Below are 27615 nucleotides of genomic sequence, written 5' to 3' on the forward strand. Positions count from 1 at the left end.
CAACTTCCTGCAGCTCTGTTTTTGTGTGTGACTTTTTTGTTGCTGTTTTTTTTGTTTGTTTGTTTGTTTGTTTTTGCAACACTTCCTTCATACCTATGCAGCTAACCTCCTGATTGTAAATCTGGGCATTAAAGACGACCTATTTAACCCGAACGGTAGGCAGGCTCCTGCCACAAAGACTGTTATTGTTTGTGATCCTCTTAATGCGAACAACTGTTCGGTATCATGGGGGCACATAAAGTATCCTACGAAGTTGTTGCTCAAGTCTTTTAAATGCTACAAGTTGTGATGTACATGAGTGATTTAAGGTGTTCCTCAGGGCGGGGGGTAGGGGGATGTGAGCTCCATTCGAGGCTGCGTAGAGGTCAAGGGGCCACCCAAGATCCCGCTGTTTTCGTGCTATGGATGATAGCGTTTTTTTCCCCACAGGGAGGGAATTTGATCTCCGATCTCAATTACACTCTTGCACCATCCCGGAGGCAAGCCACCGGGCCAGGGTCTGAGTGTTATCCCGCACTATGGAGAATTAGTTGGTATTTGGCAGCATTAGGCACGTATTATTGTTGAAAATTTACCATTCAGGCAACGGCGTGTTATGTAAACGAGGAAGTGGGTTTCGGGGTCGAGGACAGAAAATGAGCAAAGCAGGTTGTTGTTTTGCTCACATATTTTGTCTGCAAAAATGTCATCTTTTTTGTCATTTAAATTTTAATTTGATTCAGTTTTAGTTTTATGTAAATGTTTAAAGTTCTATTTGTTTTTTAAATCTCTTTATATTTGAATCTTGATTTTTTTTCTTTCATCAGTCAACAATTTTATTTTAACCCTCTTAATATCATTTGGCTTTATTATTTTTTATCCAATTCTTTTTCATAATTTGTAATTCACATTTTATTGGCTGTTTTATTTTTTTTTAATCTTTGCATTTTTAAAGTTTTGTTTACATTACTTTCTTTCTTTGATCATTACTTTTTAGTTTTTGCCATTTTTTATTTTGGGGATTTATCTTTAAAATTGTTTGAAATTCTTTTCCATCTTTTTATAATTAACATTTTACTCGTCGCTTTTATTTGTCAATGCATATTTACCATGTTTTTACAATTAATTACTTTTTTTATCTTTGTATTTTTCATTTGATTTTTGTACTTTTATGTAATTATATATATATATATATATATATTTTTTTTTTAACCTTTTTAATTTTATTTTTATCTAGTTAACACTGATTTACTTAAAAATGTACTCTTAATTTTTCAATTTGTTTTATTTCACATTCTATACAAGTATTTAACATTGTTTTTGTATTTTATATATTCCTAGTACAAATATTTAAAAAAAAAAAAAAAAGTTTTTTAAATGATTGATTTTAAAATGTAGAACCACTACCAATTCTGCAAATGGACGACTCGGCAAACCCGGTGTTACATATGCAGCAAAGTGGATTTTGGGGTCGAGGGGCTAAGTTGGCCTTTTGTGGATGCGAGTCCTTCCTGATTGATGGCAGCGGTCAGAAGGGATAAAAGGACGGCCGGCGATCCGCCACAGCTGGAAGACGGTCCGCTGATCAAATTCCTCAACATCCCTCCCTTGTTCTCATCACGGGGCCATTTTTCCCAATTTATCTTCCCGGCGCCGGCAGCTTAAATGTCATCTCCGATCTGCCGAGAGTCGACGCGTTCCTGGAACAAACCACCGAGATGTGAAGACAGAGGGTGGCACTACATTATGGGAAAGAAACTTCATTAGGGACACCTGCGCCGGCTCACAAGAACTCGACAAATATTGATATTAGCGCTCACGCGTTGGAATATGTTGTAATTTAGCGTATATTGATTTATAATGTGGAGAACACGGCTCTCAGTTTGATTTTGGCACCTTATTCATTTTCTTTTTTCATATTTTCATTTCTTTCTCATTTTTATATTTTTAGTACTGTATTTATTTTTAGTGATTAATGGCTTAATTGATTAATTTCCCCTTTAGCTTCAACACAGTCGTAGGAATGTGTGTGGATTTAGTGGTTTGCAAGTGGGTGTGTGTATGGTTTTGTGTGTGTGCGTGTGTAGTCTGTGTGGGGAGAGTGTAGCAGGAGATCCCAAATAAAGATAAAAACTAGACAGTGAGTGGGGGAAAAACAAACAACTATAGCAGACCTACTGATACACACACTGAATCTGTGAATGTGGGATTGGATGCTGCACAGAGAGAAAAAAAAGAGAGAGTGAGAGCAAGGGAGAGAAGACGCACAACTCCCACCCTCCCTCAGCCCTCCATCACTCCCTCCCTCTCATCCTCCCTCCAACATCAGCCCATGCAGTCACACTTGGACTCCACTCCCACACGCTCACTATGAACGCGTAGCGCTTGCGTCGCCGTTCTCCTTTACGCACACGCAGCACTGTGTGCGTGTGAGTGCGCGTGTATGTGTGTGCATCCGAGTGTGTGTGCGTGTGTGTGTATATGTGAACGGAGCAGAGCGGAGGAATGGACTCCAGGCTGCTGATCGGACCCGGCTTGCCCACGCCGGACCGGGCAACTCCGTGGAACATGAGCTCCATCAGTCCGCCGCACCGGCTTATGGAGCTGCTCCCGGTCGCCACAGCTGTGAGTAGAACAATCCCCAAATGTGTTTTTTCAGTCATAAATTCACACGTGAATGAATGAATGAATTTAATGAATGAATGAATTAATTAATTCCTCCATCCAACCATTCTCCTCCACCGTCATTCACAAGCAGACTGAATGGATGCAGTGACTTCTTCTGTGTGCGAGGTAGTCTTCAAGCTCAAGCAAAGCAGCTGCGGTGGGTGTTGGCAAGTGGCAAAAAAAAATAAAATAAAAAAATAAAAATAGGATTTCAATCTTCAACGATGTGTGTGTTGTTGTTTTACCAGCCCCAGGGCTACCCCTCGCCTCAACTCCTTTTATTTACGGGTTGCTGTGTCACAGAAAAGCTGCACTGAAGCCTCCTGGAAAGTGCATTTAAGCAGCACGCCCAATGTTTTGCTTTGTGACTCCAAAAAGAATCGGACCCCCATTGCCCCTCACTCAGCCCCCTCCCATCTCCTCCTCCTCCCCACCTTGGAGGAAAGTCCTCTTTTTTTCTTTTTGTCAGGAAGCAGGCTGCTTGTACTTCGCTCCACATAATAGACTCACTAAGTGAGTGCTGTCATGGTGGGAAGTTGGGGTCCAAAAATGGTTCCCCCCAAGGGGGGCGCACAAAACACGAGGTCCTCTGAGTGTCTGTTTTCATTTCAAGAGAACATGAGGCACACCTGTACAATTTAATGGCTACCAAAACATTATAATTTTTTAAAAATGAAACAATTCAGGGATTGAATTCAGTGGCTTTACTGTAATATGCTGTTTTATATGTCATGTTTATAATTACAGCGGACCCCTACATATTGGCGGGCGGTCTGGCATTTGCGGTATTTGTGGATTTTTGGAGGGGATCTAACCCCTTCTTATTCACTGTATTTTCTTCCCAATGCCCCGCTTATTCGTGTTCTTTTGTCCCGATTTCCTGCTTATTTGTGTGTTTTTTTATTTTATTTTTGTTTTGGGGGGGGGAGTTTGTTTTTTATAACAAATATAAAACTGGGTTACACTTTATGGCCACCATACCTTTTCCTTGTGTGTATTAAGACACACTTTAATGACACTAAAACAACTTTGAATAAGTTATAACATAAACATAACATAACAAGATAGTGTTATGTGCATTGTTAATTACATTTGACATCGCGGATTGGACTTAAAATATCTTCTTTTGTTTGTTTGCTTTATGACAGTTTTGCTCTTATTGTCATATGTATTAACTAGATATCAATGCGATGCGATTCTTAGTTTAGCGCATTTAATAATGACCCAAGCGAGATAAAACAGCTTTTGAAGGATTTATGACTTATTTTTTAATGAAACTCAAGTTTGTTGGGATATATTATCGGCAGTACTAGATTTGTTTATTTATGCTGCCAGTGCACCCGAGATCTTAACTTGACCTCAAAGTGGTATCTTTTGTTTTGATTTATGATCATTTTGCTGGAGCGCTTCATTGTCATATGCATTAACAAGATAAGATCAATGCAGTGAAAGTTTTGGTTGGGTGCTTTCAATAATGCCACGAATCAGATAAAAACAGCTTTTGAATTATTAATAAAAATTTTGACGGAACATAAGTCTATTGGGATATAATATTGTCATGTAAAACTGCTGCATTTTTGGTTTTTTAAGAGCATTTGAGATCTTACCTTGAGCTGAATATGTTATCTTGTTTTGTTTTGATTGATTATTTAATTTTTTTACACACGAGCCAAGGATTTAATGGCCCTTTTTGTTGTATGGATTCACTAGCAATCCGTTTCAATTCTTGGTTTAGCATCCTTCAGTGCACTTGCGATCCCAACTTGAGCTAAAAATGGTATCATTTGTTTTGAAGAAGTTTGGATTTCAGCAGCTTTTGTTTTGGTTGATGATATTTTTGGTCAAGCGAAGCAAGGATTCAACAGGTTTTGTTGTTGAGCGGTGTGAGCTCCCTTTTGCTTGTTTTCTGTTCACCTGCAGATTAAAAACATGCGTAGATGTGTGTTTGTGTGTGTGTGTGAGAGAGAGAGAGAGAGAGAGAGAGAGAGAGTGAGTGATGGAATGTGTGTCTGTGTGTGCGTGTGTGTGGATGGTGATGATGCCGCTGGATGATTAGCATTGTGCGAGCGCGTTAGCCAGCAAACAAACAAAGTCTCAATAGCTGCCCGGAAAGCATCAATTTGACGGCCGTAACAAGCGGCTTGATTAATGACACGCAATCAATCTTGTGTGGCGACTAGCACTTTTAAAAGCGTAGCTTTTGATTTTTTGGTTTTGTTTTGTTTGTTTTTTACTTCTTTAACATACAGTGGGACAGAGATAAAGGTTAATCAAGCATTTGTTTGAAATACATGTTCATCCGCTAGATTCCTCGTTGTTGATTGATTGCTGAAGCAAAGCTAACAAGCTACTTGTTAGCTTTGCCACAGCCGCTGGATTGAACCCCACTCCTCAGAACCGTGAGGCAGACCCTCTAACCAGTCGGCCACCGTGCCGCCGGCCGCAATCAATATCTCATTATACACAATGGCACCAAAGTAAGAACGCACGCGTTACATTTAGAGGTTTTTCGCCTGGAAACCTTTCCTTCTTGAACGCCTTCCTCCCCTTAGCATTGTTTTTTATTCTTTGCTTATTTATACTTCCATCGTCCTTTTCCTGAAACCTACTTTCCTGCCATCCTTGCTTTGTTCCTACCTTCCCTACTTTTACAGTAATGTGTCTTTACATCTGTCCTTTCTTTTACTTAAACCTACTCTTCTTCCTTCCTTCCTTTCCTCAAATGCACTTTTTATTCATGAATCCCTACAGCCTTCTTTCTCTGATCTCTCATTGCTTCCTTCACTCACACACTTTTTATTCACTTCCTTCCTTCACTTAAACCTGCTTTTGCACCTTCTTTTCTTCCATCCCTCCTGACATCCTTCCTTGCTTCCTTCCCTCACGTATTCCTTACTTCCATAGGACCAACTTGTTATTTTGCATCCTGCCTTTGCTTAGACTAACTTTTCTGCTTTCCTTCCTTCGGTACCTGTGACTACTGCTGTAATATCCACTTTCTTTGTTCTTGTTTCATATTATTTGCCAGTATTCATGCTACCTGTAAAAACAATATACAGTCAAAAAAAAATTTACTAGCCCCCACTGCAAATGATTTGTACGGAGCCCCCCTGGTGCCAAGGTATGAGAAAAATAAAATTCATTGATAATCTGTTCCCTCAATTTAGTAATCCGTTCCCTCAGTTTAGTAAACTGTACCCTCAGTTTAGTAATCTGTACCCTCAGTTTAGTAAACTGTACCCTCAATTTATTAAACTGTACCCTCAATTTAGTAAACTTGTACCCTCAATTTAGTAAACTGTACCCTCAATTTAGTAAACTGTACCCTCAATTTAGTAATCTGTACCCTCAATTTAGTAATCTGTACCCTCAGTTTAGTAATCCGTACCCTCCATTTAGTAATCCGTACCCTCCATTTAGTACTGTGTTTAGGAAACACGCAGGCTAATTGTAGCCAGTCCTGCTAGTACTGCTATATAATGATCAACCCCCTCGAAGTACAGCAATATTGCCTTTCAGTTGAAAAAATGGGATGTAGGATATATCACGACATGACAATTTATACACAGAATTCACACGAGTAAGAATATAACATACAAATAGAATTTACTTCACTTGACAGATATACGTAGGTATACGGCGCCCCAGACATTTGCTAAACTGAGGGTACGGATTACTAAACTGAGGGTACAATTTACTAAACTGAGGGTACAGTTTACTAAATTGAGGGACCGGATTACTAAATTGAGGGTACAGATTATCAATGAATTTTATTTTTCTCATACCTTGGCACCAGGGGGGCTCCGTAGATTTGCAATAAGCCAACAAAACAAAAACCAATCTCACCAGCTCAAAACAAAGAAGGCAAGCTGCCGTTATATTTGAAAGTGCCCATCTATTGACAGCTTTGCAAAAAATAAAAATAAATAAATGGGCAAAACAAAATGGGCAATTTGATGGCTTTGCCCTACTTCTGAACGCAGCAACTTTGCAGGCGTGTTCTTTCATCTTAGTGGAAAAGTATGAAAGCAGTAAAAAATAATAATAATAATTTTTAAAAAACATGTCTGCCTCCAAACCCTGTTGGCTTAAGCAGCATGAAATTCGGTCGGCATGTCTATCACGCCACAAAAAAGGCTCAAAAAGCCATGCTTGAAAAAACACGTGAAGTCTTCCATTTTGCTTTAAATCAGCCATTTTACAGTCATTTGAGCCATTTTCAGGCGTCTTTCAAAAAGCAACTACACCTAGACATTTTTTTGTTGTTGATTGCTACCAAATATGAAGCGTGTATACAATCAGAACCATCTTTTTATCCCTCGTTTATCGCAGGGTTTAGTACCCAGCCCGCCCCGCAACAGGTGAATTCCGCAATCTGTTTTTTTTTCTTTAACAATTTTTTTCTCCCCAGTCCCACACTTCATCTGTCCCGGACTGATATGAATCTATACTATACTCAAACTCATACTCATGAACATTTCCTATACGCTTAAACACTTTTTATACTCTAAAACATCCATAATATTAATAACAAAAAAAATGAAGGTACTCACCATTAAAGTTGATGCCAGTTGTACTGCAAAGCAAGCAAGAACATTCTAGTTGTCACCCTAATATTATATTACTACTATTATTACTATTATTATTATGAATTTATGTCCATATACAGTACCTTGTGCCTTTGTGGCTTTCCTTCAAGTGGTCGAGAAGTTCCATCTTTACTGCGAGCTAGCTGCTACTTGCTAGCATCTTCCTCCGCCGCTAACTCCCAGCACGTTAACTTGTTTGGGCGGCATCGTAGGACTTGACTTAAAAGTATTGTAACGTCTCCCAATGATACACAGCGAGGCGTCAGTCTATTTATTCCCCATATTTATCTCACATTCATTAATAACGTAACGAAAGACGGTTACTGTGAGACGTACAAAGACAACCATAAACTCTCTCTCGGCTTGCCCACAGGTACTGAGAAACGACGCGTTCAGAGACATTTGGAAATATCAGCGCTCAGCACAACTGAGATTTTCTACTGTACACTGTAAAAACGATAACTAGCACTTGTTGATCTCATTAAAGTTTTCAAACTAAACTGACTCAGAAATCAAGGTTTATATTTACAACCTACAACAAACTTGTCTGCCCAACAAATTGCTCTCATTGTTGTCCTAACTAATACTTTCTAAATAGCACAACAAAGATGGCTGACTTTTGAGTAGATTTTTGTTTTAGTTAAATCAGGAACCTGTGAGAAACTCTACATCATTACTGAAGTGCGCATGCGCACACGGTCTGAACCAGTTTGAACTCACCTCCGACTGAACCTGAGTCGTGTGATGATAGTCCGTCGACAAGTTCTTAACTGAAGAAAACTAGACCAAACGTGGACAGTTGGATGTGAACTGAATTGTTTCTACCATTACGGATTTTTGTCCCGTCTGCAGTTTGATTCCAGCGTTTGAACATTTTCTGGACAGAAGCGGGAACGGAAAACCATTTTACGACCATCTGGATAAACTTGATGAACAGGTGAGTAAAGTGCTTTTTTTGCCTGACATTTTTAGAGGAGTATGAATGTACTTTTCTCATAAGAGAAACAGAAAAAGATGTTGGCTCCAGCAATAACACTAATAATGAAAGGACATATGTCAGTAAAAATGAATGTCAGCAGTCATTGCTTGATGTTTTTTTTTGGGCGGTATTTTATTTAATAGAATTTTAATTTGTAAAAGCAAAGTAAAATTGTAAGCAAGGTTGCAGTGTTTTTTTTAATTTTTTTTAATTAAGTTTTATATGTTGCCGGGTCTGACCTGTGATTTATCTTCATTAATGTAAAAGAGTTCTGATTTGACATTATGTATAAAGTACATTACGTTACCATACTAATTGAAATGCTTGTTTTCCACTGAACACTCTTTAGACATCCGACATCGTGTCCCACCGAAAGACAGCAGCACTGAGAGGCCTGCCCATTTTCCTCCGAGAAGATGCAACAAAGGTTTTCCTGAAGTGCTTGGTAAGTACAGAAAAAGTCATGCAAGTAAAACAAATTCCCGTGAGGTGTTTTAAAGGATGAGTTCATCCAAAATGGAAATATACACCTCCTCAGTGCTGTCCACATAGAGTCATTTTATGGTGAGGATTGCAGTTCTCTATAACTCTCCCTTCCTTTTTTCTGCTGAGAACCAGCTGGGCATTGTTGGTGGGTGTTCAATAGGAGAAAATACTTTTGTACAAAACTCATCACAAGGTTGGTGGGTGAACTCTACTGCGTCATTAATAAAAGAAAAAGATACGTTTTCTTTTTAAAACCTCCATGAGTCAAACGGCCAGCGTTGTACGGAAGTTTAAGTGCAAATCAGTAGAAATGTATTTCGTCTTTTTCGTTTTTCTTAGCTCTCAATAATGCATCTGTTACTCCTCTTCAGGACACTGATATTTTGGAACCGGTGCTGAACGGTGCATCTGTTGCCATCTTCACCATCCGACAGGATGACCATGCCGGTACATCTGTGCGAGACCAGTCAGACATGACTTTAACTTGTTCTTTAGCTTGTTCAAGTGCATCGTAGTAAAAAAAAAAAAAAAAAAAAAAACTGTGGTTAAAACCCCTTTGCTTCTGATATAATCATTTGCCAGTGTCCCAGAGTTGCATATTTAGTGTTTGAACTGTTAAAATTCATTATTGTTCATGAAAAACTAATGTATGTATGCAAAAAATAATAATAATAAATGTCACCTGTTTCAACTGGCATAGGGATGAGTAGGTGATTGAAAATTTTATTTTTATTAGATGAAATGTTCCCCTCCTGTCGTCCTTCGGTTCAGGAACGAAGAAGGAAGTACAGGGAGGATAAAGGAAGGAAAGGAGGGAGGGAGGAAGGGAAGAGGAAAGCAGTGGAGGAAAGATGGAAGGAGAGGAAGAAAAAAGAGGGAAGGGGGAAAAGGGATGGAGAGAGCAGAACAATGAAGGCAGGAAAGAAAGAAGGGGGGAGGGATCAGTCAAAACAGAATAGGTCATTTTGAAGGTTAAGTGGATAAATCATTATTAGAATTGTCAATTTTAGTCAGAGGAATCTATGTCGTTGACAATATATGGTGAGATTCTGTCATGCAGTATTTTAAAAGTTTGCAGTCATGCAGTTTAAAGTGACGAGTAGCGCGATAATCTGGGACAATGTCGATTGTGCAAATGTTGCAGATACTCCTCAGTCAGTGTGCAAATGGGGCAGATGCTACTCTGGCATGAGTGGCCAGTATTGGTCAACAACAGATATGCAAATAGTGCAGCGTGGCGAGACTACTACAGCGAGTGCACGAGTAATGTATAATTGGCCCCACAGAAATGTGACAACAAACTCCGACAAAAGAAATTGGCAGCATGTTGCAATGGAATTGTAAGTTAGCTGTTTAAGAAGTTGTTGGAATGTCTGCTAGTTCTAGTTTGCATTGATCGGTAGCGCCTACCTGAGGGAAGGAGCCGGAAGAGCCGCAACCGGGATGCGGAGGGTCCGAGAGGAATTTGCACGCTGTTGTCTTAGTGCTGGCAGCGTACAAGTCCTCGAGGGTGGGTAGGGGGGGTACCGACAATCCTTTCAGCAGTTTTGATCGTGCGATGCAGTCGGAGTTTGTCCTTTTTTGTAGCAGCACCAAACCAGACTGTGACGGAAGAACACAGGACTGATTCGATGACCGCTGTGTAGAACTGCCTCAGCAGCTCCCGTGGCAGGCCGTGCTCCCTCAGAAGCCGCAGGAAGTACATCCTCTGCTGGGCTGTTTTGAGGACGGAGTTGATGTTGGTCGCCCACTTCAGGTCCAGAGAGACTGTAATTCCCAGGAACTTGAAGGTCAAGTTCAATGTTCAATGTTAACATCTGTGCTGTGGCGCTCAAAGCACCCAAAAGAAAAAGAAACCGTCAATATTTGTTTTACAGAAATTGCCCCGGTTACCCATGACTTTCTGAAATGTACTTGAGGCACTGTTAAACAAAATAAATACGATTTCAGATAACATTCAGTTGTGCTTTGTTTTGTTTTTTTTTGTTTTGTTTTTAGCATTTTCAAATCTCATTACAGCAACATACATTTTCCTTTATTCATATAGGTACATTTTTAACTCACTGGAGTAAGAATTGTATGATTATTCAACAAGAAATTCTGTGTTTGGTGAAGGCAGAAATACATGGCATTGGAACCAGAATTTCCACGGTATCCAATCAATGCCGCGCAGCATATCTCACATACGAATGCGTGTCCCGCTACGCCATGTCCACATATTTAAGATGTTTTATTGTTAATCATTTCCAATGAATCTTTTGAGACGTGCGCATTTCAATGTCAACGTGTGAGCGGGTGGTATACGTCTGTTTGTTTAAGCGTCGTCAGGATTGGCTGACTCGGATAAAGTCTTCTCCATGGCAACAGTCAAGTCAGACGAGGCCCGCGATGTCATTGTAACTTCCTTTTTGTCATCGTTACACTCCATATTGCATTATTGCCGCTAATGACCTTGGGCCAGTCAGTGTTCAGATTTTATAAGGGAGAATGTCAGAGAAAAGTGGATTTCCTCTGCATTAATTCCTTGCTTGTGTGTACATGTATTTTTGTTTTTATTCATGTTTGTATTTTTTTTATTATTTTTTATTTATTATTTATTATTTTATATTATTTATTTCCAAGTTTGTTTTATATCAGTTGCATTTTTTCCCCCCAATTTTGCTTCTCTTATTTTATGTATTTTATTTTAAGTTTTTCATTAAAAGTCCCTGTAAAGTAAAAATAAATGTCTTTTTAATTTGACATACCACTGAAAAGAGTGTTGTTAACAAACCTGCCAAATTTGATTGCTTAAAAAAATGGCAAGTATACAAAATTAGGCTTCAAAGTCATGAAAAAAATCCATCGGCACTCTCATACATTGTGAACATGTCCCCTGAATGCGTTGAAACTACACCCCGCTCAACTGTCAATCAAAGACCTCGACTATGACCTGCAAAAATGGATGCTACTTCATCTAGCGTCTTTCTTAGGCCTGAACATAACTACGTTTAAGCTGTGGTTCCACCACCAAGTCTCCTTCTCTCCTTTCCTGCCAGAAGATACCACACTCTCCCCTACCACTACCTTACAGTCGGTAACCTCCTTCAGATGACATCGTCTGCACAAGATGTAATCCACCTGCGTGCTTCTACCTCCACTCTTGTAGGTCACCTTATGTTCCTGCCTCATCTGGAAAAAAGTGTTCACTATTTGCACCTTTTTGTAAAGTCTACCACCATCTGTCCCTCCAAGTTCCTTTCCTGGATGCCGTACTTACCCATCACTTCTTCATCACCCCCTATTTCCTTCACCAACATGTCCATTACAATCTGCACCAATCATGACTCTGTCTCTGTCTGGGATGCTCAGAACTACTTCCAGAATTTCTCTTTCACCTCTAGGTCACATCCTACCTGTGGGGCATAGCCACCAATCACATTATACATAACACCCTCAATTTCAAGTTGCAGCCTCATGACTCGATCCGATACTCTTTGCACTGGCTTGTGCCCCCCCCCCCCCCCCCCCCCCCCCCCCCCCCACAGGGCTGCATTAACCTTGGAAGCGTGTTTGTGCTGTTTAATAGGAAGCCATGTAAACCGCAGCCACATGTGGTTTAATGGGCATCAGTGACCACGACATCTCCGCCTTTGTGACCGTGCAATCATGTTTATGTAATGATTAAAACGATTGAGGTAGTTTTGCTCAGCTCCCATGTGAGCAGCATTTTACTGTATTTGGGATATATGTCATCGTGATGACACTTTTTTATGTTTTTTGTTGGCAGGGTGCCGTGGCACCGAGCCACCCCTTTCCAACGGTGGACGTCCCGGATCATGCCCACTACACCATCGGGGTGGTCATCCTCGCCGTGGGCATCACGGGCATTCTGGGAAACTTTCTGGTCATATATGCTTTCTGCAGGTAGAAACTTTATTTTTTTTACACTAAGAGTTTGAAAAAGCTGTTACAGTGGCCTCTGCAATAAAAAAAATAATTAAGGCATAACCCTTTTGGGAAGGGGGGCGGGGGGGTTATTTGGGTTTTTTGTTGTTTTTGTTTTTATTTATCATATTTCTTTATTTATTTATTCATTTTTTTATGTTTTATCAATTTGTCAGTTTTTTTGGGGGGGTGGGTGGGGTTTGTTCTGTATGTATGTTTTGATTTTTTATTTGTTTGAATTAAATTTGACTTTTTTTATTGTTATTTTTATATATTGTTGTGGTTATTGTATTCAGATATACTTTTGTTTGTATTTTTATTTTATTTTGTTTATTTTGATTATTTTTATAGTGTGTATTGTATTTTTTTGTATATGTGCTTGTTTTCATTTATTCTATTTTATTACATATTATTTATGTATGTTTAGCCCTCTTTTCCATACCGTACGTACAGTAGGTGCCGAAGCTGGTAAATGACTGAGTGAGTGTCGTGTGTGTCGACAGAAGCCGCAGTCTGCGGACGCCGTCCAACATCTTCATCATCAACTTGGCCGTCACTGATTTCTTCATGTGTGCGACGCAAGCGCCCGTCTTCTTCATCACCAGCATGCACAAGCGGTGGATCTTCGGCAAGAGAGGTGTGTGTGTGTGTGTGTGTGTGTTCGGGAATTGTGTTTCAATGTGTGTGTGTTCAGGAATTGTGTGTCTATTATATGCGTTTCTGTGTTTCATGCCTCTTGTTTGTCTGTTAGTCGTGTGTGTTTGTGTGTGTGTGCACTTACATACATGCATGTGTGTCTCTTCAATGTGTGCGTGGCTCGTGTGTGTGTTTTTGTCTATCCTGTGTTTGTGTGTTTTTGTCTTTGTCGTGTGTGTGTCTGTGTGTGTCTCTCCTTCTATTAGGTTTAGGGGTTAACCCCTAACCCTAACCCTATTTCATTCAGTCATGAAAAGAAAAGGCTTGAATTAAAGTAGATGCGTTCCCTTGCCCATGTTTTGCCGCACACAATAAAAGACATCCCAAAAACGCCACGGAACATGGCAGAGAATACCGTATTTTTAACTTCTATTTTTTTTCCTTCCTCGTTTTCTTTTTGTCCCATTTATTATGCAATGAAGAATTTTCCCATAATGATTCTTTTTTTTGGGGGGGGGGGGGGGGGTCGCATGCAATGCACGCTGTGCTGCTTTCTGGTGTGTGCGCCATGGCCCCCGTGGGGCAGTATAATGCAGTCATACACACACTAGCAAAGACGAATTTCACAGCTAGGTGAATCAGCAAGCTGCAGAAATATTAGTCGTTCTTCACAGAGGATAAAGAATATATGCCTGTGGGTATTGTTACACTATATAATCTGTCTACAAGTGTTGTTCCACCGTTTGTGTTCAAAGACTGTTGCTTAAAGGGTTATAACACTGCGGCACAGATGCTCTTCGTTAGCCCGTCTATGGTGTTTAGCTTTTTTTTTTTTTGTCAGCATTCAGCTGATCCGTTACCCGAGTCACTTGTATCTCAAAGCAGCACTGTTTATTTATTGAGTCGTTCTGTTGATTCAAATGCATTCGTTCTGTTAGCCATTTTGTTTTGTGTGGGATTATTCTAATATCGTTTTTGTGTGCCGCTGTCGTCCACTTTGCCGCTGCTGGTGGCTCTCATAATGCCTCATTCTACTTTATTATGTTATTTTATGACTGATAATTGATCATACAAGTAATATTTGTTTTTGCGACCTCCGCGAGCAATCAAAGTGTGGCCCAATCTCCGTTGTATTCGCCCGACTGTGAGGACCATTTATCTGGACCTCATGTCAAGCTCCGTCACAACTATCTGCCAACTCAACATTTTTGCCTCTGGTGTTTTTTTTTGTTTTTTTTTAAATATTTTATTTAAATTTAAATTCAGCCCTCTAATCCAGTTTTGCTCAGCAACATGACATTTGGTAGAAAGGTCTATCATGAGTAAACCCAAGAAAAAGTCCCAAGAACCCATCCGTGGAAATTCACAGGATCTCTGATGATCGCTGATCTAATCTTTTGTTTCAGAGGACTGCTTCACATCTGTGTTGCATTGCCTGCAGTCTTTCAGAAGCTGTGGGAAAAGTCATGTTTTTCACTTTTTTGCTGGGCACAGGCTGCGAGTTGTACGCCTTCTGCGGCGCCCTCTTCGGCATCTGCAGCATGATGACGCTGATGGTGATCGCGGTGGACCGCTACGTGGTGATCACGCGGCCGCTGGCCTCGCTGGGGGCCATGTCTCGCAGGAAAGCGCTGAGCATCGTGGCGGTGGCCTGGCTGTACTCCGCGGGCTGGAGCTTGCCGCCTTTCTTCGGCTGGAGTGAGCGCAAACGTCGCTTGCGTGTCGTTGTATCAAATGTGCCGCCGGCTTCACCTGAGCGTCAACGCGTCACTCAAGTGCAAAAGCAATTAGATGATATCACGCTCAGAAGGGTTTACCTGACTTCACACCGCCGCTCTTTTTTCCCCGTGGTCACTTAACACGACAGGCTGTCAAACACACACACCGGGTTGGTGAAAATTGCTCTTTTTTTGTGCCTTTTTTTCCCCACCATTGGCTCTGCAGATGGCACTTAAATGCAAGCATAATAAAACTGATATTTATAAATGCTTGGGTACGCGCTGAACAATTCCCATAATTGCTGGTAAGCCAGGCAATCATGCAGTTGGCTGTGTTATTGGAGACGGAGGGCAAAAATGTAAAGATAGCCATCATGTCCCCCAAAAATGTATAGAAAAGAATAGAACGAATAAAAAAAATTGTTAAAAAAGGACAATCTGAAAGAACAGTCCTTGTGTATTATGTGATAAAGCAGTAGTAGCCCTATACAGACAGAAAATAAGGGGACAAAGGACAGGAATTTGGGGAATACCAGACATTTATTACTCACAGGACTGTAATGAAATTAATATGAAGAATAAAAAAACATGTCTGAAAAGGACAATCTGAACATAGTAATTTCCTGTGTGTGATGCGATAAAGCAATAGTATCCAGACAGAAAATATGAGGACCTAGGACAGAGCCTTGGGGATCACCAAACATTTGCAATTAAATGTTTATATATATTTTTTAGACATCTTGCGAATGCATATATTTGAGCGATGACATGGTTTAGGAAAGTATTTTTGAATTTTGATTATTACATCAATAAATATTTTACCACAGAGTCATACAATTAGTCAGTTAATATGATTATGACAATTGTTTTTAAATATGGTTTATGAATACTGTTGTGATATTTAGATTTTTTTTTTCAATATAGTTAATATAATTGATATCATTAATTCAAACACATCCGGACAGAGTTGGCACACACCCACATTGTTGTTGTACGTGCGTTCCAGGCGCTTACGTCCCGGAAGGTCTCATGACGTCCTGCTCGTGGGACTACATGACGTTCACGCCCACCGTGCGCTCCTACACCATGCTCCTCTTCACCTTCGTCTTCTTCATCCCGCTCTTCGTCATCATCTTCTGCTACTGCTGCATCTTCAGAGCCATCCGACACACCACCCAGTCAGTAAAACTCCGATAAACAGTGGCGGCAAGTCATGAAGTAGGAATACTTTACTTTAGTTAAGTAGATTATTCAGGTATCTTTACTTGACTACACTATTTACTTAAGTACAACTTGTGGCAAGACTTTTGGCAAGTCTGCGGCTAAAGCTAAAATGCTAAACGCTGCTGACGCCGGACAGGGCCTTTGAGAAGATCAACTGCGCGGGCACCAGGGAGTCGGCCAAGAGGTTCCACAAGATGAAGAGCGAGTGGAAGATGGCCAAGATCGCGCTCATTGTCATCCTGCTCTTCATCATCTCCTGGGCGCCCTACTCCTGCGCCGCGCTCACCGCCTTCGCCGGGTAGGTGGGAGTGTCACGCACAACACAGCGCATCTCCGTCTTCGGATTCTTCTTTTGAATATTTTCATACCATACCATCGTACCATTTTGTTTTCAAACAGCAATGTTAGAAATTGCACAGAAATATTTCCTGACTTTCTCTAAATGTAATTATTTTTTTTTTTTGTTTTACTTTCCATACATGTTTACAACTGATGTCCTTCTCAGTCACCTGTTGCTAGGCAGAATTCAGGGCTGTCCATCATTCAGGGCGAAAAAATACGATGTCACTCATGAATTCGTTTGGCCATTTGTTCCTTAAATTGGTTAGTCAGGCCGTTTTCTTGCTTGGGCCATCCGTCCATTTTCCAACTCAAATGTGGCCCCCGAGCACAAAAGTTTGCACACCCCCGACATGGAACATCTGTATCCAGCTTCCCGTCTGTGTCAGCACGCGCGTATTCGTTGCAGATTAATAAACCACCTCAAATGCTAAACACCCAGACGCTCGTGTCACATGACCATGCGTTACTTCCTGCTCTGCTTCATCTTCCTCCTGGTAACATCTGAAATTATAATTTTGGTTTTTTTTTTTGCAGGTATGCACACCTGCTGACCCCCTACATGAACTCTGTCCCGGCAGTGATCGCCAAAGCGTCAGCCATCCACAATCCCATCATCTACGCAATCACGCATCCCAAGTACAGGTAGGACACATGCCAGGGCATCATCAGATCATATCATATAAATAACTAATTGTAAAAATGATAATATAACGTTGTAGCTGAAAGGCAGTGTCATTAGCGGGGGTACCTAATGAATTGGTCTCTGTGTTGTCTGTCTGTGCAGTTTAAATGAACCGTGCAATCTTCACTGTGAGGTTGAATAAATAATCATTGTACATGCAATCAAATGTCATTCGAGTAGTATACAACTATAATTAAAATGATTTGATATTTTCAAGAATACGCCCAGACATTTATTATTTTAGAGAAGGCGCAAAATAACAAAAATATTGTAATGTCATCCAACTAATAATTATAATAATTATTATTATTTTTAAAGATGAATTTGCATGTGACTTTATGGCTTTTGGGTCTGCACCATACAGAATGAATTAATCAAATCCAACATTAAACTTCTTATTTTGTCTGTTGATTATTATTTCGAGCAGTTATATTAGCAATATGTGTCCACAGCTTAAATGGTATTTTTTTCCTCCTCATCTAATTATACATATTTCCTCAAAACTTCAAGCTTTATTTATTTATTTTTTTAATTTTTTTACTGGAATTGGTTGACATTTGATTCCGTATAATTATATCAATACAGTATCTATTTTATTTATTATAATCAACTATAATTTATTCATTAGATTTACATATGCTTAGTCAATCGTATTTAGTGCTTTATTTTTTTAGGATTCTATTGTAATTGTCCTGAATTGAGTTGTACTGAAAATAATGCAGTCGGTATATGTAACTTTCACCTCCAAATTGTATTTTTAACATTTGCCACCGGGGCTTGACGGCGTCCGTCTGTATCCGGCAGGTCCGCCATCAGCCGCTACGTGCCCTACCTGGGGGCGCTGCTGTGCGTGCGGGTGCGCAAGCGCTTGAGCAGCAGCAGCTTCCAGTCCACCCGCCGCTCGACCCTCACCAGCCAATCGGAGAGCCACCGCCACTGCAAGCGCCCCCGCTCCTCGCAGTCGGACAGCGACTCGGTGAGTGTCGCTCGTGTCTCCTTATGGTCGTAGCCCCGCCCCCGCCTCCCTCCCCGGACCCCGTCCCGGGTTAGTCGGCGTCTCATTGGCCATGGCGTTTCCCCTTCAGGCCCGCTTCTCCGACATGGACGACGACAGCTCCTTCCGAGCGCCCGTCAACCAACAGTTGCCCTGCGATGTCAAACATGCGCGTCGTTCCAGCCAGAGGTTAAAGGTAAGGGGCTTCAAAACAATACTGAGGTTAAAAAAAGGTGCACTCCAAAGACCCCTGATAAGGATATTCCAGGTTGTGCATGGCAGCGAGTGGCTCTTGAACGTTTTACACCAAGTACCACCTCATAATCAACGTGACAAGCTGACATTTGCCGCCCTCATCTTTCTCTTCTACCCAAAAGTTGTGCTGATTACAAATCCAAAGTGATGTAACGCCGCCTCGATGAATACAAATGTTGACAGTAGTGAAGGAGTTCAAGTGTTTTGGGATCAGAGTTTGGGGTTGTGTTTCGGGTTCAAACTGTTAGCAATCGAAAACATTTGTGGGGAAGGCGTCGATAATTTGCGAAAAGCAGCAGACACAGTGCTGCTGCTGCTCCAGGCCCCACTTCAAAAGCCTTAACATCGATTTCGTTCATGGGGAAACCGTGATCGGGCGTTGGGTGTCGCTGAACCAATGAAATGGAGTCACATTGGTTGGCCGTTCCAAAAATACAAAAGACCCGGTGACACGTTGCCTTGGGTCTCTATCACACGCTTGAATGTGAGCTTCAACTTTTACACGCAAGGTTGCCTCGAGTTTTGCTGCGCTGTCGATGTTGTTATTATGCCGTATATCTGCAACGTACAACAATTTATTCATTCATTGAGTTTCAAAGTTTCTATTTGATGTCATTGTATTGCTATACTTGTTGCTTAACATCATTGCATTATTTCAAAGTATTTTTGGGTTATTTTGATCACGCTTATTTTTTGGAAATAGTTGTTTCTTATTTCATTTGTATTGTTCTCTATTTGGCTTGAATGAATTTTATTGTTTTTATTCTTTATGTTATTTTACTTATTTTTAATGAATTGTGTTGTTTCTTATTTTTTTATTATATGTGAAATGTATTTATTCTTTATTCTTTTGTACTTATTTTTCATTAATTTTGTTGTGTTTCTTATTGTTTTTTATTTTATGTTTTATTGAATTGAAATGTATTTAGTCTTTACATGGATTGGAGTTTTTCATTTCATTACATCCTTATCATCCATTTAACAGTTGTTCATTTAAGTTTTATTTCATTGAATTTACTTGTGCTTTATTTCATTACATTTTATTTTATTTAATAGCTGTTAAATTTTTTATTGTATTGGATTATATTTAATGTAATCCTATTTGTTTTATTCTATTTTAATTGTAATGGATTGTCATCCATCCATCCATTTTTCATACCACTTATCCTCACTTTTATTGTATTTAATATATATTTATTTTTTTTATATTACATCATTTTTATTTTTTCAGTTGAATGTAAATCTAATATATTTCTTTTACTGTATTGGATTCAATGGCATTTAATTGAATTGTATTCAGTTTTTTTAATAAAAAAAAATATTTTTGTATCATAGCATTTTTTCACTTCCAAATTTTCATTATTGTTACTTTTTTTATCTGGCGTACAAAACAATCATCCTCTAGTACAATTATGTGTAAAATCGCAATAAAATTGAAGACATCTTTTTACCTATTATTATTTATAAATCATTTTAAGATTAAAAAAAAATCTATTGGGGCCTATACCTTTTCTAAAAAAGGAACCAAAAAAAAAAAGATTAACATCCAATATTTTGTATTGCAATATTTTGGGTGTCCGTCTCTCGGAGGAGGTCGACTGGGTTATTTCCGAGGTTGTTCGGTTTGTAACGGGCGATCTGTGGGGGCCGTCACATGCTTCTTTCGATGTGGGACAGCCGCTATATGGAGCATTTCCGTCCGTCTCTTTGTGTAATCTTAGTTCACCGAAAACACCCACCCACGCACAGAGGCCAGGTTCCCTGAGGCCTCCGACACCGGGTCCAAAGACTAATCCAGTAATCTGGGAGTTTCAGACTTAATCCACAGATCGCATGACGCCTTTGCACCAACTCACTTATTGGACCAAGAAGACGACGGCGACGTTTGACTATGTTTTCTGTCTGACCTCTCACTTTTTTTTTTTTTTTTTAAATCTCGTGTAATACCATCTGGAATATTCCAGAACGTACCGTAATCTCTGTTTTCGGTGCTTTCACTTTTAAACGATAATCTCGCCTCTCAACTGGGCTACGGTCATTTACAGGGAGCCAAATCTTTTATTTTATTTGTTTGAATGTACTTTTTATTTTGTAATTCAAATACAATTTTGATGTTTTTTTTAATGTATTGTTTAAATGAATATGTTTGTGTGCATGTTAATCATGTCACATTTTTGCATTAAAGAAATGATAGATATTTTGTAAAATAAAATGTAAAATTTGTTCTAAAATAAAAACAAAATGTGGTGTCATGTAACATTCAACTGTTTTACATTTTATTTTATAAAATGTCATAACTTTTAACTTTTTTTTACTGTTTTTAAATAAACTAGTTATCCCTTATGTCATTCAACTTTAAAAAAAAAATTCAAAGTTTATTTTGTACATTATTTTTCATTTTTTTAAAGAAATAGTGGGATATCTTGTAAAATATTTTTTTAAAGATCTTAAAAAGTAAAAAAAAAAATAAAACAGTGCAATATCTTATAACAAACATTCTTTTTATTTTCATTTTTTTTAAAATGTGTAATAACTTGTAATGTGGGGGTTTCCTGTCAATTTTCTTTTGACATTTTTATAAACATTTAAATAAAAATAGTGGGATATCATGTAATATGTTTTTTATTTTTTTAAACATCTCTTACAGACAAAATGTATTCTAGTATTCAACCTATTTTATTATTTGTTTTTAATTTTATTAAAAATTTTGATTCTTGTTGCATTTCATTTTTTTTTAATTCTTTTATTCTTTTTAATTTAAATTTAAAGAAGTGTCATATTTTGTAATATTCAACTTTTTGTACATTTTTAAATTGTTTGAATAAAGAAAAAATGCCATAGAATGTTTTTTTTTGTCGTGAAGGATTCCATTCTTTAAAATGTGGTTTTCAATTTTTTTTGTTCAAATCCAAAAATTGTGTAACTCTTGTAACATTCACCTTTTCTTTTGAAATATTTTTTTCAATTAAAAAAATAGTGTGATATTATGCAAAATGTAACTTAAGTTTCCTCTATTTTAAGCAAAAGAGTTTTTTTTTGTTTGTTTGTTTGTTTTTTTAAGACAAAACGGAAAAGGCCTCGTTTTGGCCGTCATCCATCCTACAATTTCTTCAGAAGTGTTGTTGTTGCGGAACGTTAACATTGCACACTTACCGTGTTATGTGTTTGTGTTTGTAGGCCGAGGACATCTCCATGTCGGACCTCGGTCACCTCCCTGCCAGTGTAAGCTTCCTTTGCACTTTTTTTCTTCCACTGTTTGGCAGCAGAAAAACACTGCTATGAGCACTTATGTGTTTACTTAGAATGTGTTGTTGATGAAAACCGTCTCACCTCATTCCACAATGAAGTGTACGCAGCCCGTTGCAATGACCTTTTTGTGCTCTGCTGACAATCACGGGAGTTGTTTCTTTTGGACCTTTTCAAGGGATTTTCCCCCCCAAAAGTGCACGTACACCAATTTCCATAACAGTATGTGTCTGGCCAATATATATATATACTGTATATATAGATATTTATTTTTTTATTATTTTTTTGAAACACTCCAAGGGAAGCAACTTGGGACTCCCTGCAATAGTCCGCTGTTTTTCTTTCTTTGACCTTTCCAAAGAATGAAATCACAAGCTTTTGTCCAACTAGTCCAATCACAAGCACACTCATTCCTCAAATAGAAAGGAGCCACTTTGATCGACGGGAAAAAAAAGGGGGCTTCTGGTTGGGCTGCATGGGAAAGGCAGGAAGGGGCTGTGTTCATCAGTCTGCCCAATCGATGCGGCAATCATCTGTGGTGAATTATTATCGACCCGCGCGCCCGTGAAAACTTCATTTGCCACTTTCACCTTTTACCAAGCCGGCAAACAAACTTGTTAACAACAAATAAAAATCCTACGATAAACTTTGAGCGTGTCGTACATTTACACTGATTTAAAACAAACATCTATCTATAAAAAGAAGAAAGAAAGTACAGTGGACCGTGCATATTCACCATTCAAATTCACTTATTTGACGTTTTATTATTTATATATTTTTTAAACCTATTCTCTCACCGATGCTGTTTTTTTTGTTGTTGTTCAGAAGAAAGCAATAAAAGTATCGCTTTATTGCATCTTAGTGCCAAGGAACTATGTTGAAGTTAGTCGAGTAGGTTCACTCAGAAAAACGTTGTGCTTTTCCGCCATCTTGTGGCAAGGCTCGGTCCCTGTTGGTTTACTGTAAAAACCTTCAAAAAGTCAGTTTAAAATGATTTATTTCCAAGTCAATATGATACAATAAAATACCATTTTCAGTTTTCATTATTGTATTAATATTTTGGGGTTTATATGGGTAAAACAAAAACAAAAGTAAGGTTGGATGTGCAGATTAACCAAACTACATTAAAAACAGTTGAAAGCATATGAAAACATATTTTTCGCATTTCTAAAAAAACTATATAAAAAATGTATTTGCACGTTTTGCCGTGACAGTCCGCTTGCATCGGGGCCCAGTGGGTGACGAAGCACAGGATCCAGCAGATGGTGTCTCAGAAATAAATCATTTAAGGGGAAGAAAAAAAAAAACATTAAAAAATCAGTAAGCGAAGAATTAGCATGCGCGAAAACTAGCAGGGAGGAGTTAAAACCTACAGAAAAAAAATGTTTTTGATATGATGATATTTGATGTGATTATCGTTTTTGAGAATTCTATTAGTCCAGGGAACACAAAGATAATTTTTTAAATGCTAAAAAGAATTTCTTCCATTTTTAAATAATAGAAAAAAATATATTTTGAATGCTTGCTTTTTTTGTTATGTCCCCCAAGCACAAAACGATGCTAACAATGTCATTTTTTAGCGTTTTGGTAATCTGCGGAACATAAAAATAATTGTACATTTACAGGAATACTAAAAAGCATTTTTCGCATTTTCAAAATAATAGAAACAAATTGTAATTGCGACGTCTGGTTGAATTTTGAATTTAAGTATTTTTTTTCCAGCTTGCTTTTGTGTCGTGATATCCACCAAGCACAAATCAATACCAATATCATTTTATGAGTGTTTTATTAATCTGAACAACATACAAATAACTGTTAAAGTGATACTAAAAAAACATTTGTAGTATTTTCAAAATCGTTGTAATTGCAACAAATGAAAGTCGTAACTCAAGGTACCATTGTATATTAATTTTGTTATTTTATTTTTCATTGAAATTGTGTTGCACAGCTCTTTCGGGCAGCGCCCGAGTTTGTCCCGCGCATCGCGAGCAGGACGCCGCCGACGCCCGCCATCATCGTCACGTCCATATCCAGCCCGTCCGTACTGCACAGCCCCCCTGGTTTCCACGGCAACCACAGCAAAAGCTTCAGCCCCGTCGCCAAGGCGTCGCTCGACATCGCCCGACTGGACACGCCCGTGGCCACGCCCACGCCGTGAGCGCCGTCACACCGACAGACACGTGTGTAAATGTGGATGTCTTCTTCGGAGGCAAATTTTTTTTTTAAATAGCAGCACGCTATCTGCTAACAATGCTAATTTAAAGCCCTACCACGCAGTGGTGGGCTAAAAACTAGGCCCCAACTTTCGTTTGTTCTTCCCGGGCGTCATCCAGCACATCGCGAAATGCGTAGACGGACGGCAGTTTTAATGTTGTGGACACACACTGCAGACACAAGAAGGTTTTTTTTCCACAATAGAAATAAAGAGAACAACTCGCTACGCGCTTTTCTGGCTGCGTGGATTCTTCTTAAGTCTGTCATTTTGGCACATTCTTGCCAGGAATTTTTTGAAAAACATACTATTATAACAAATGCATTCATCGTACATTGTTCACCTTATTTCAAGGTATCAGATACTCACGAAGGCTAAAAAAAAAATTGACATGGAATAAATCCTCCTCACCAGTAGTTGGCGCTACACTGCGGCGGGTTGACACATTAGCGAATCATTGTGTGTGTTAGAAGGAAAGAAATGTCTCTGTTCACAATTATCTTTCAGTATGTTCATTGACATTGTATCAAATGTATCAAAAGAACTACTGCTGTCGGTACTCGGTATCAGCTGAGTACTTAAGAGTGAACTGGTGTACTGGTCTGAAAAAAGTGATGTCTAACATCCCTAGTTGTATATTTAATCATTTGTTTTTATTTGTTTATATGCCGGTCCATCAAGATGTATCGTATCTTAAAGTAACACTGTGGATTTTTACTTACTTACTTTTATTGGCTTTATTTCATACAGAATTTTTATTTGTTTTTAAATGTTTTTGTTCCAAGTGTATTGTAGCAGCAGCTACAACAATGTTGTTGTCGTTGTTGTTGTTACACTGTGGACTAAGGTTTTGGGACACCTGGTGGTCTATTAGGGGAGGGCAAACTTTTGGGCTCAAGGGCAAAATTTGAAGAAAGTAAAAAAGTAAAAGTAAATAATGTGATATAGTTTAATTCCATAATAAAATGATTAAATTAAGTTTAAATTTATTTTTTATGTTATGACTTAGAATTAAGTTAATTATGATGAATTAACCAATTATTCAGGATTAGTCTACTGTCATTGCAGTGTACAGTGCAAATGTTGTTGTTTTTTCAAATTATATAATTGAAAAATAAATCATCAAATATACACAGTTTAAATTAAATTAAATAAATTGTGTAAATTTATTTAAAAAAATTTTTGTTCCTTACAATGTATCAGCAAATTATTTTTAGACGTATACATGAAAAAAGGTGACTAAAGACCCAAAAATAACTAAAGTAATGTAGCAAATAAAAAGTTTATTTTAATAATAAAATAAGAAACCATAACATTTTTTATATTACTTGTATATGTATTTATGTTCGACCCAATTATTTTGTTAAAAATATATATGTGCAGTATATGTAAATTTGTTTATTTAATTCATGCTTTATTTGAATAAAAACATATTAATTAACCAATTATTTAATGAATGAAAATATAACACATAAATTAATGCAACAAATACAATAATTTATTGTCCCAATGAAATACTAGTTCATGCTCATTTTTGTATTATTTATAATAATTTCAATTATAATTATCCAATTATTACATTTAAAAAAAAACATTTTTCTTTGATTTTACAAATCTATCAATCTACCAGTTATTTACTGAGATAAATGAATTTTTTTTTAAAAAAGAAATTGACTCAATACATTTTAATGAACCAATTTTAGGAAGAAAGGGCTCAATTAATTTGGCTCAAATATAACAAGATTGTTGATCGTTGATGGTTGCTCGATTAAAACTTTGCCCACCTCTGCACAATGTGGACAAAAGTATTGGGACACATTGCACACTTGGTGGACAAATGTATTGGGACGCGGTGGTTATTGTTGCTCTACAATGCACGCTGTGCACGTCGTTTACCATGGCGCATCGAATGTACAGAATCGTTTGGCAAAAGATGTAAATATGATGTATAGGGTCACCGAAGTGTATATTGTGCTCCCACAAAATCCCGTTTTGCTTATTCTTTGTACAAAAATGTCTCCAATGGTTGTTTTTATTTATTTTTCTAAATAAAATTGTTGCTACCTTGTGTAAAAAGACGTGGTGGGGTCGAGGGCGGTGAGGCAAACGTCTTCCAACCGATGGCTGTGTTGAGTGTGTGCGTGTGTGTGTGTGTGTGTGTGTGTGTGTGCAAGACGATCACGTGACAGCCATGGAAACAAATGAAGATGACAATGGCGTTGACTTCCTGTGCTGGAGAGGATGCTGCAGAAACATGTGCGAGTGAAGCTGACCACCTTGACCTTTGACTTTCTACAGCCTGCCTGTGCACCTGTGGCGCCCTCTACAGGTGAAAGACGATACGACATGTGCATCATGAACTACTGTCGTAATTGCATAACAATGATAACTATGACTGCTTTTAAAGATAATGGGTTTAGTTTAGTGAGTATCTTGTTGTTTTTATTATATCATCGTGATACAGCTAATATTTTTTCTTACTTTTCACGTTCATTTTTTTTGTTTCATTTTTATAAATGAATTTTCTACCCCTCTGTGTGTGTTTTAGCTGCCTGTTCTCATTTAACAACTGAGGCCTCAAAAACACACACACACACACACACACATACATGCACACACACGTGCCCGCTGAGGTCATGCTTATGTTTCACACACACAAAGTGGGAAATGAACTCAAACCTTGGGAGATTTAACAGTGAGTTTTCTATTTCCTAACTATGAGTTTTATTAAACAATGGCAGAGTGGTGAGCTTGTGTGAAAATAAGCTTTAAAAAAAAACATTGGGGTTTTTTTTTAGAAAAACTTAAGAGGAAAAATGAAAAAGTCTAGAAAAATGTGGATTTTTCCAATTTAAAAAGTCATATCTCATGCCACAAAAGTGGTCTTTTTACAAGAAAAAAAAGTATTTTTTTTAGAGGAAAATGTTTTTTGGGGGCAGGCAGGGGAGAGGTCATAAACTTATGAGGGAAAAATTGCTATTTGTTAAAAAAAAGTTGCACTCTTGTGACATTTGACAGATCTTTTTGATATGCATTTTTCATTCTTTAAATGACAGTTATAATTATTATTTTTTTAGAAAAACTAGTTTTTTTTCCAATAAAAAAAGTCATAATCTAATGAGACAAAGTTTTTTTCTAGATTTTTTTTTTTAAATATAAAAATGGCAAGAAAAGTTCATAAATTCATGAGGAAAAAGTAGAATATTTTTTTTTTTTTCTTTTTGGATTTTGAATGTTTTTTTTTTTCCAAGTCAACCACAACTTCAGTTTGGCCGTTGAGAAAAAACAAACTCGGCACGCTTGCGTGAGCGTAAGGCCGCGAGAGAATGTGTTGCAGTAAGACGGGTCTATATTGGCTGCATGTGCTCGGGCACTGAAGCATTCTGGGGCTTCTGGTTACAAGCCTTACAAGGGGCCACAGCCCCCCCCACCCCCGACCCCCCTCGTGCCCCCGTTGCTATTCTTAGGCTACAGCCAGCCTAGTAGGCCAGAAATGAATCCACAATGTTGATATTGATCTTACTATCATAATTACGCCCCGAAAAGTCACATTTTGTTGTTTTGGATTTTGAAAGTGGAGTTCGCAGGCGAGTTTGGGGCGTCGCCTGGTTCTTCCTGTGTGTATTTTTTGTGTATTTGCGTGTCGCCACGGCGCTTGAACCAACCCCCGGGCGACCCC

At 38.4% G+C, this 27615-nt stretch overlaps 1 protein-coding gene and 1 long non-coding RNA gene across 4 annotated transcripts; one reads left to right on the forward strand and one right to left on the reverse strand.

Annotated features, from left to right (window-relative positions):
- Positions 1–1334: 1334 nt before the first annotated feature.
- On the reverse strand, positions 1335–7458 carry LOC133468893 (uncharacterized). The gene is made up of 3 exons (XR_009785581.1): positions 7319–7458; positions 7200–7222; positions 1335–1679 (listed from the first exon to the last, which is right to left on the reverse strand). It is a non-coding gene; the product is annotated as an uncharacterized LOC133468893 (long non-coding RNA).
- LOC133468891 (melanopsin-A-like) lies at positions 1940–27586 on the forward strand. 3 transcript variants are annotated; one of them, XM_061755148.1, is made up of 12 exons: positions 1940–2604; positions 12470–12606; positions 13131–13264; positions 14758–14961; positions 15988–16159; positions 16342–16503; positions 17082–17189; positions 18034–18205; positions 18315–18419; positions 21656–21700; positions 23673–23878; positions 26111–27586. In XM_061755148.1, exons 1-12 carry the CDS (start codon positions 2485–2487, stop codon positions 26139–26141), a joined length of 1596 nt encoding a protein of 531 aa, XP_061611132.1. In that variant the 5' UTR covers positions 1940–2484; the 3' UTR covers positions 26142–27586. The 3 variants fall into 3 exon arrangements, with proteins under 3 accessions (XP_061611132.1, XP_061611133.1, XP_061611134.1); XM_061755150.1 differs by lacking the exon at positions 1940–2604 and adding an exon at positions 11746–11844; XM_061755149.1 differs by lacking the exon at positions 26111–27586 and having other exon boundaries at positions 23673–25590.
- The last annotated feature ends 29 nt before the right edge of the window (positions 27587–27615 follow it).

The sequence above is a fragment of the Phyllopteryx taeniolatus genome, chromosome 19, assembly GCF_024500385.1.
Source record: "Phyllopteryx taeniolatus isolate TA_2022b chromosome 19, UOR_Ptae_1.2, whole genome shotgun sequence".
In the NCBI taxonomy this organism is placed as follows: Eukaryota; Metazoa; Chordata; class Actinopteri; order Syngnathiformes; family Syngnathidae; genus Phyllopteryx; species Phyllopteryx taeniolatus.

Bases quoted from the DNA above. Each gene is read 5' to 3' on its own strand.
- LOC133468891 (XM_061755148.1), top strand. From the start codon at position 2,485: ATGGACTCCAGGCTGCTGATCGGACCCGGCTTGCCCACGCCGGACCGG. The intron at 16,160-16,341 runs GTCAGTAAAACT...GACGCCGGACAG, and splicing joins GCCATCCGACACACCACCCA to GGCCTTTGAGAAGATCAACT. The intron at 18,420-21,655 runs GTAAGGGGCTTC...TTGTGTTTGTAG, and splicing joins GTTCCAGCCAGAGGTTAAAG to GCCGAGGACATCTCCATGTC.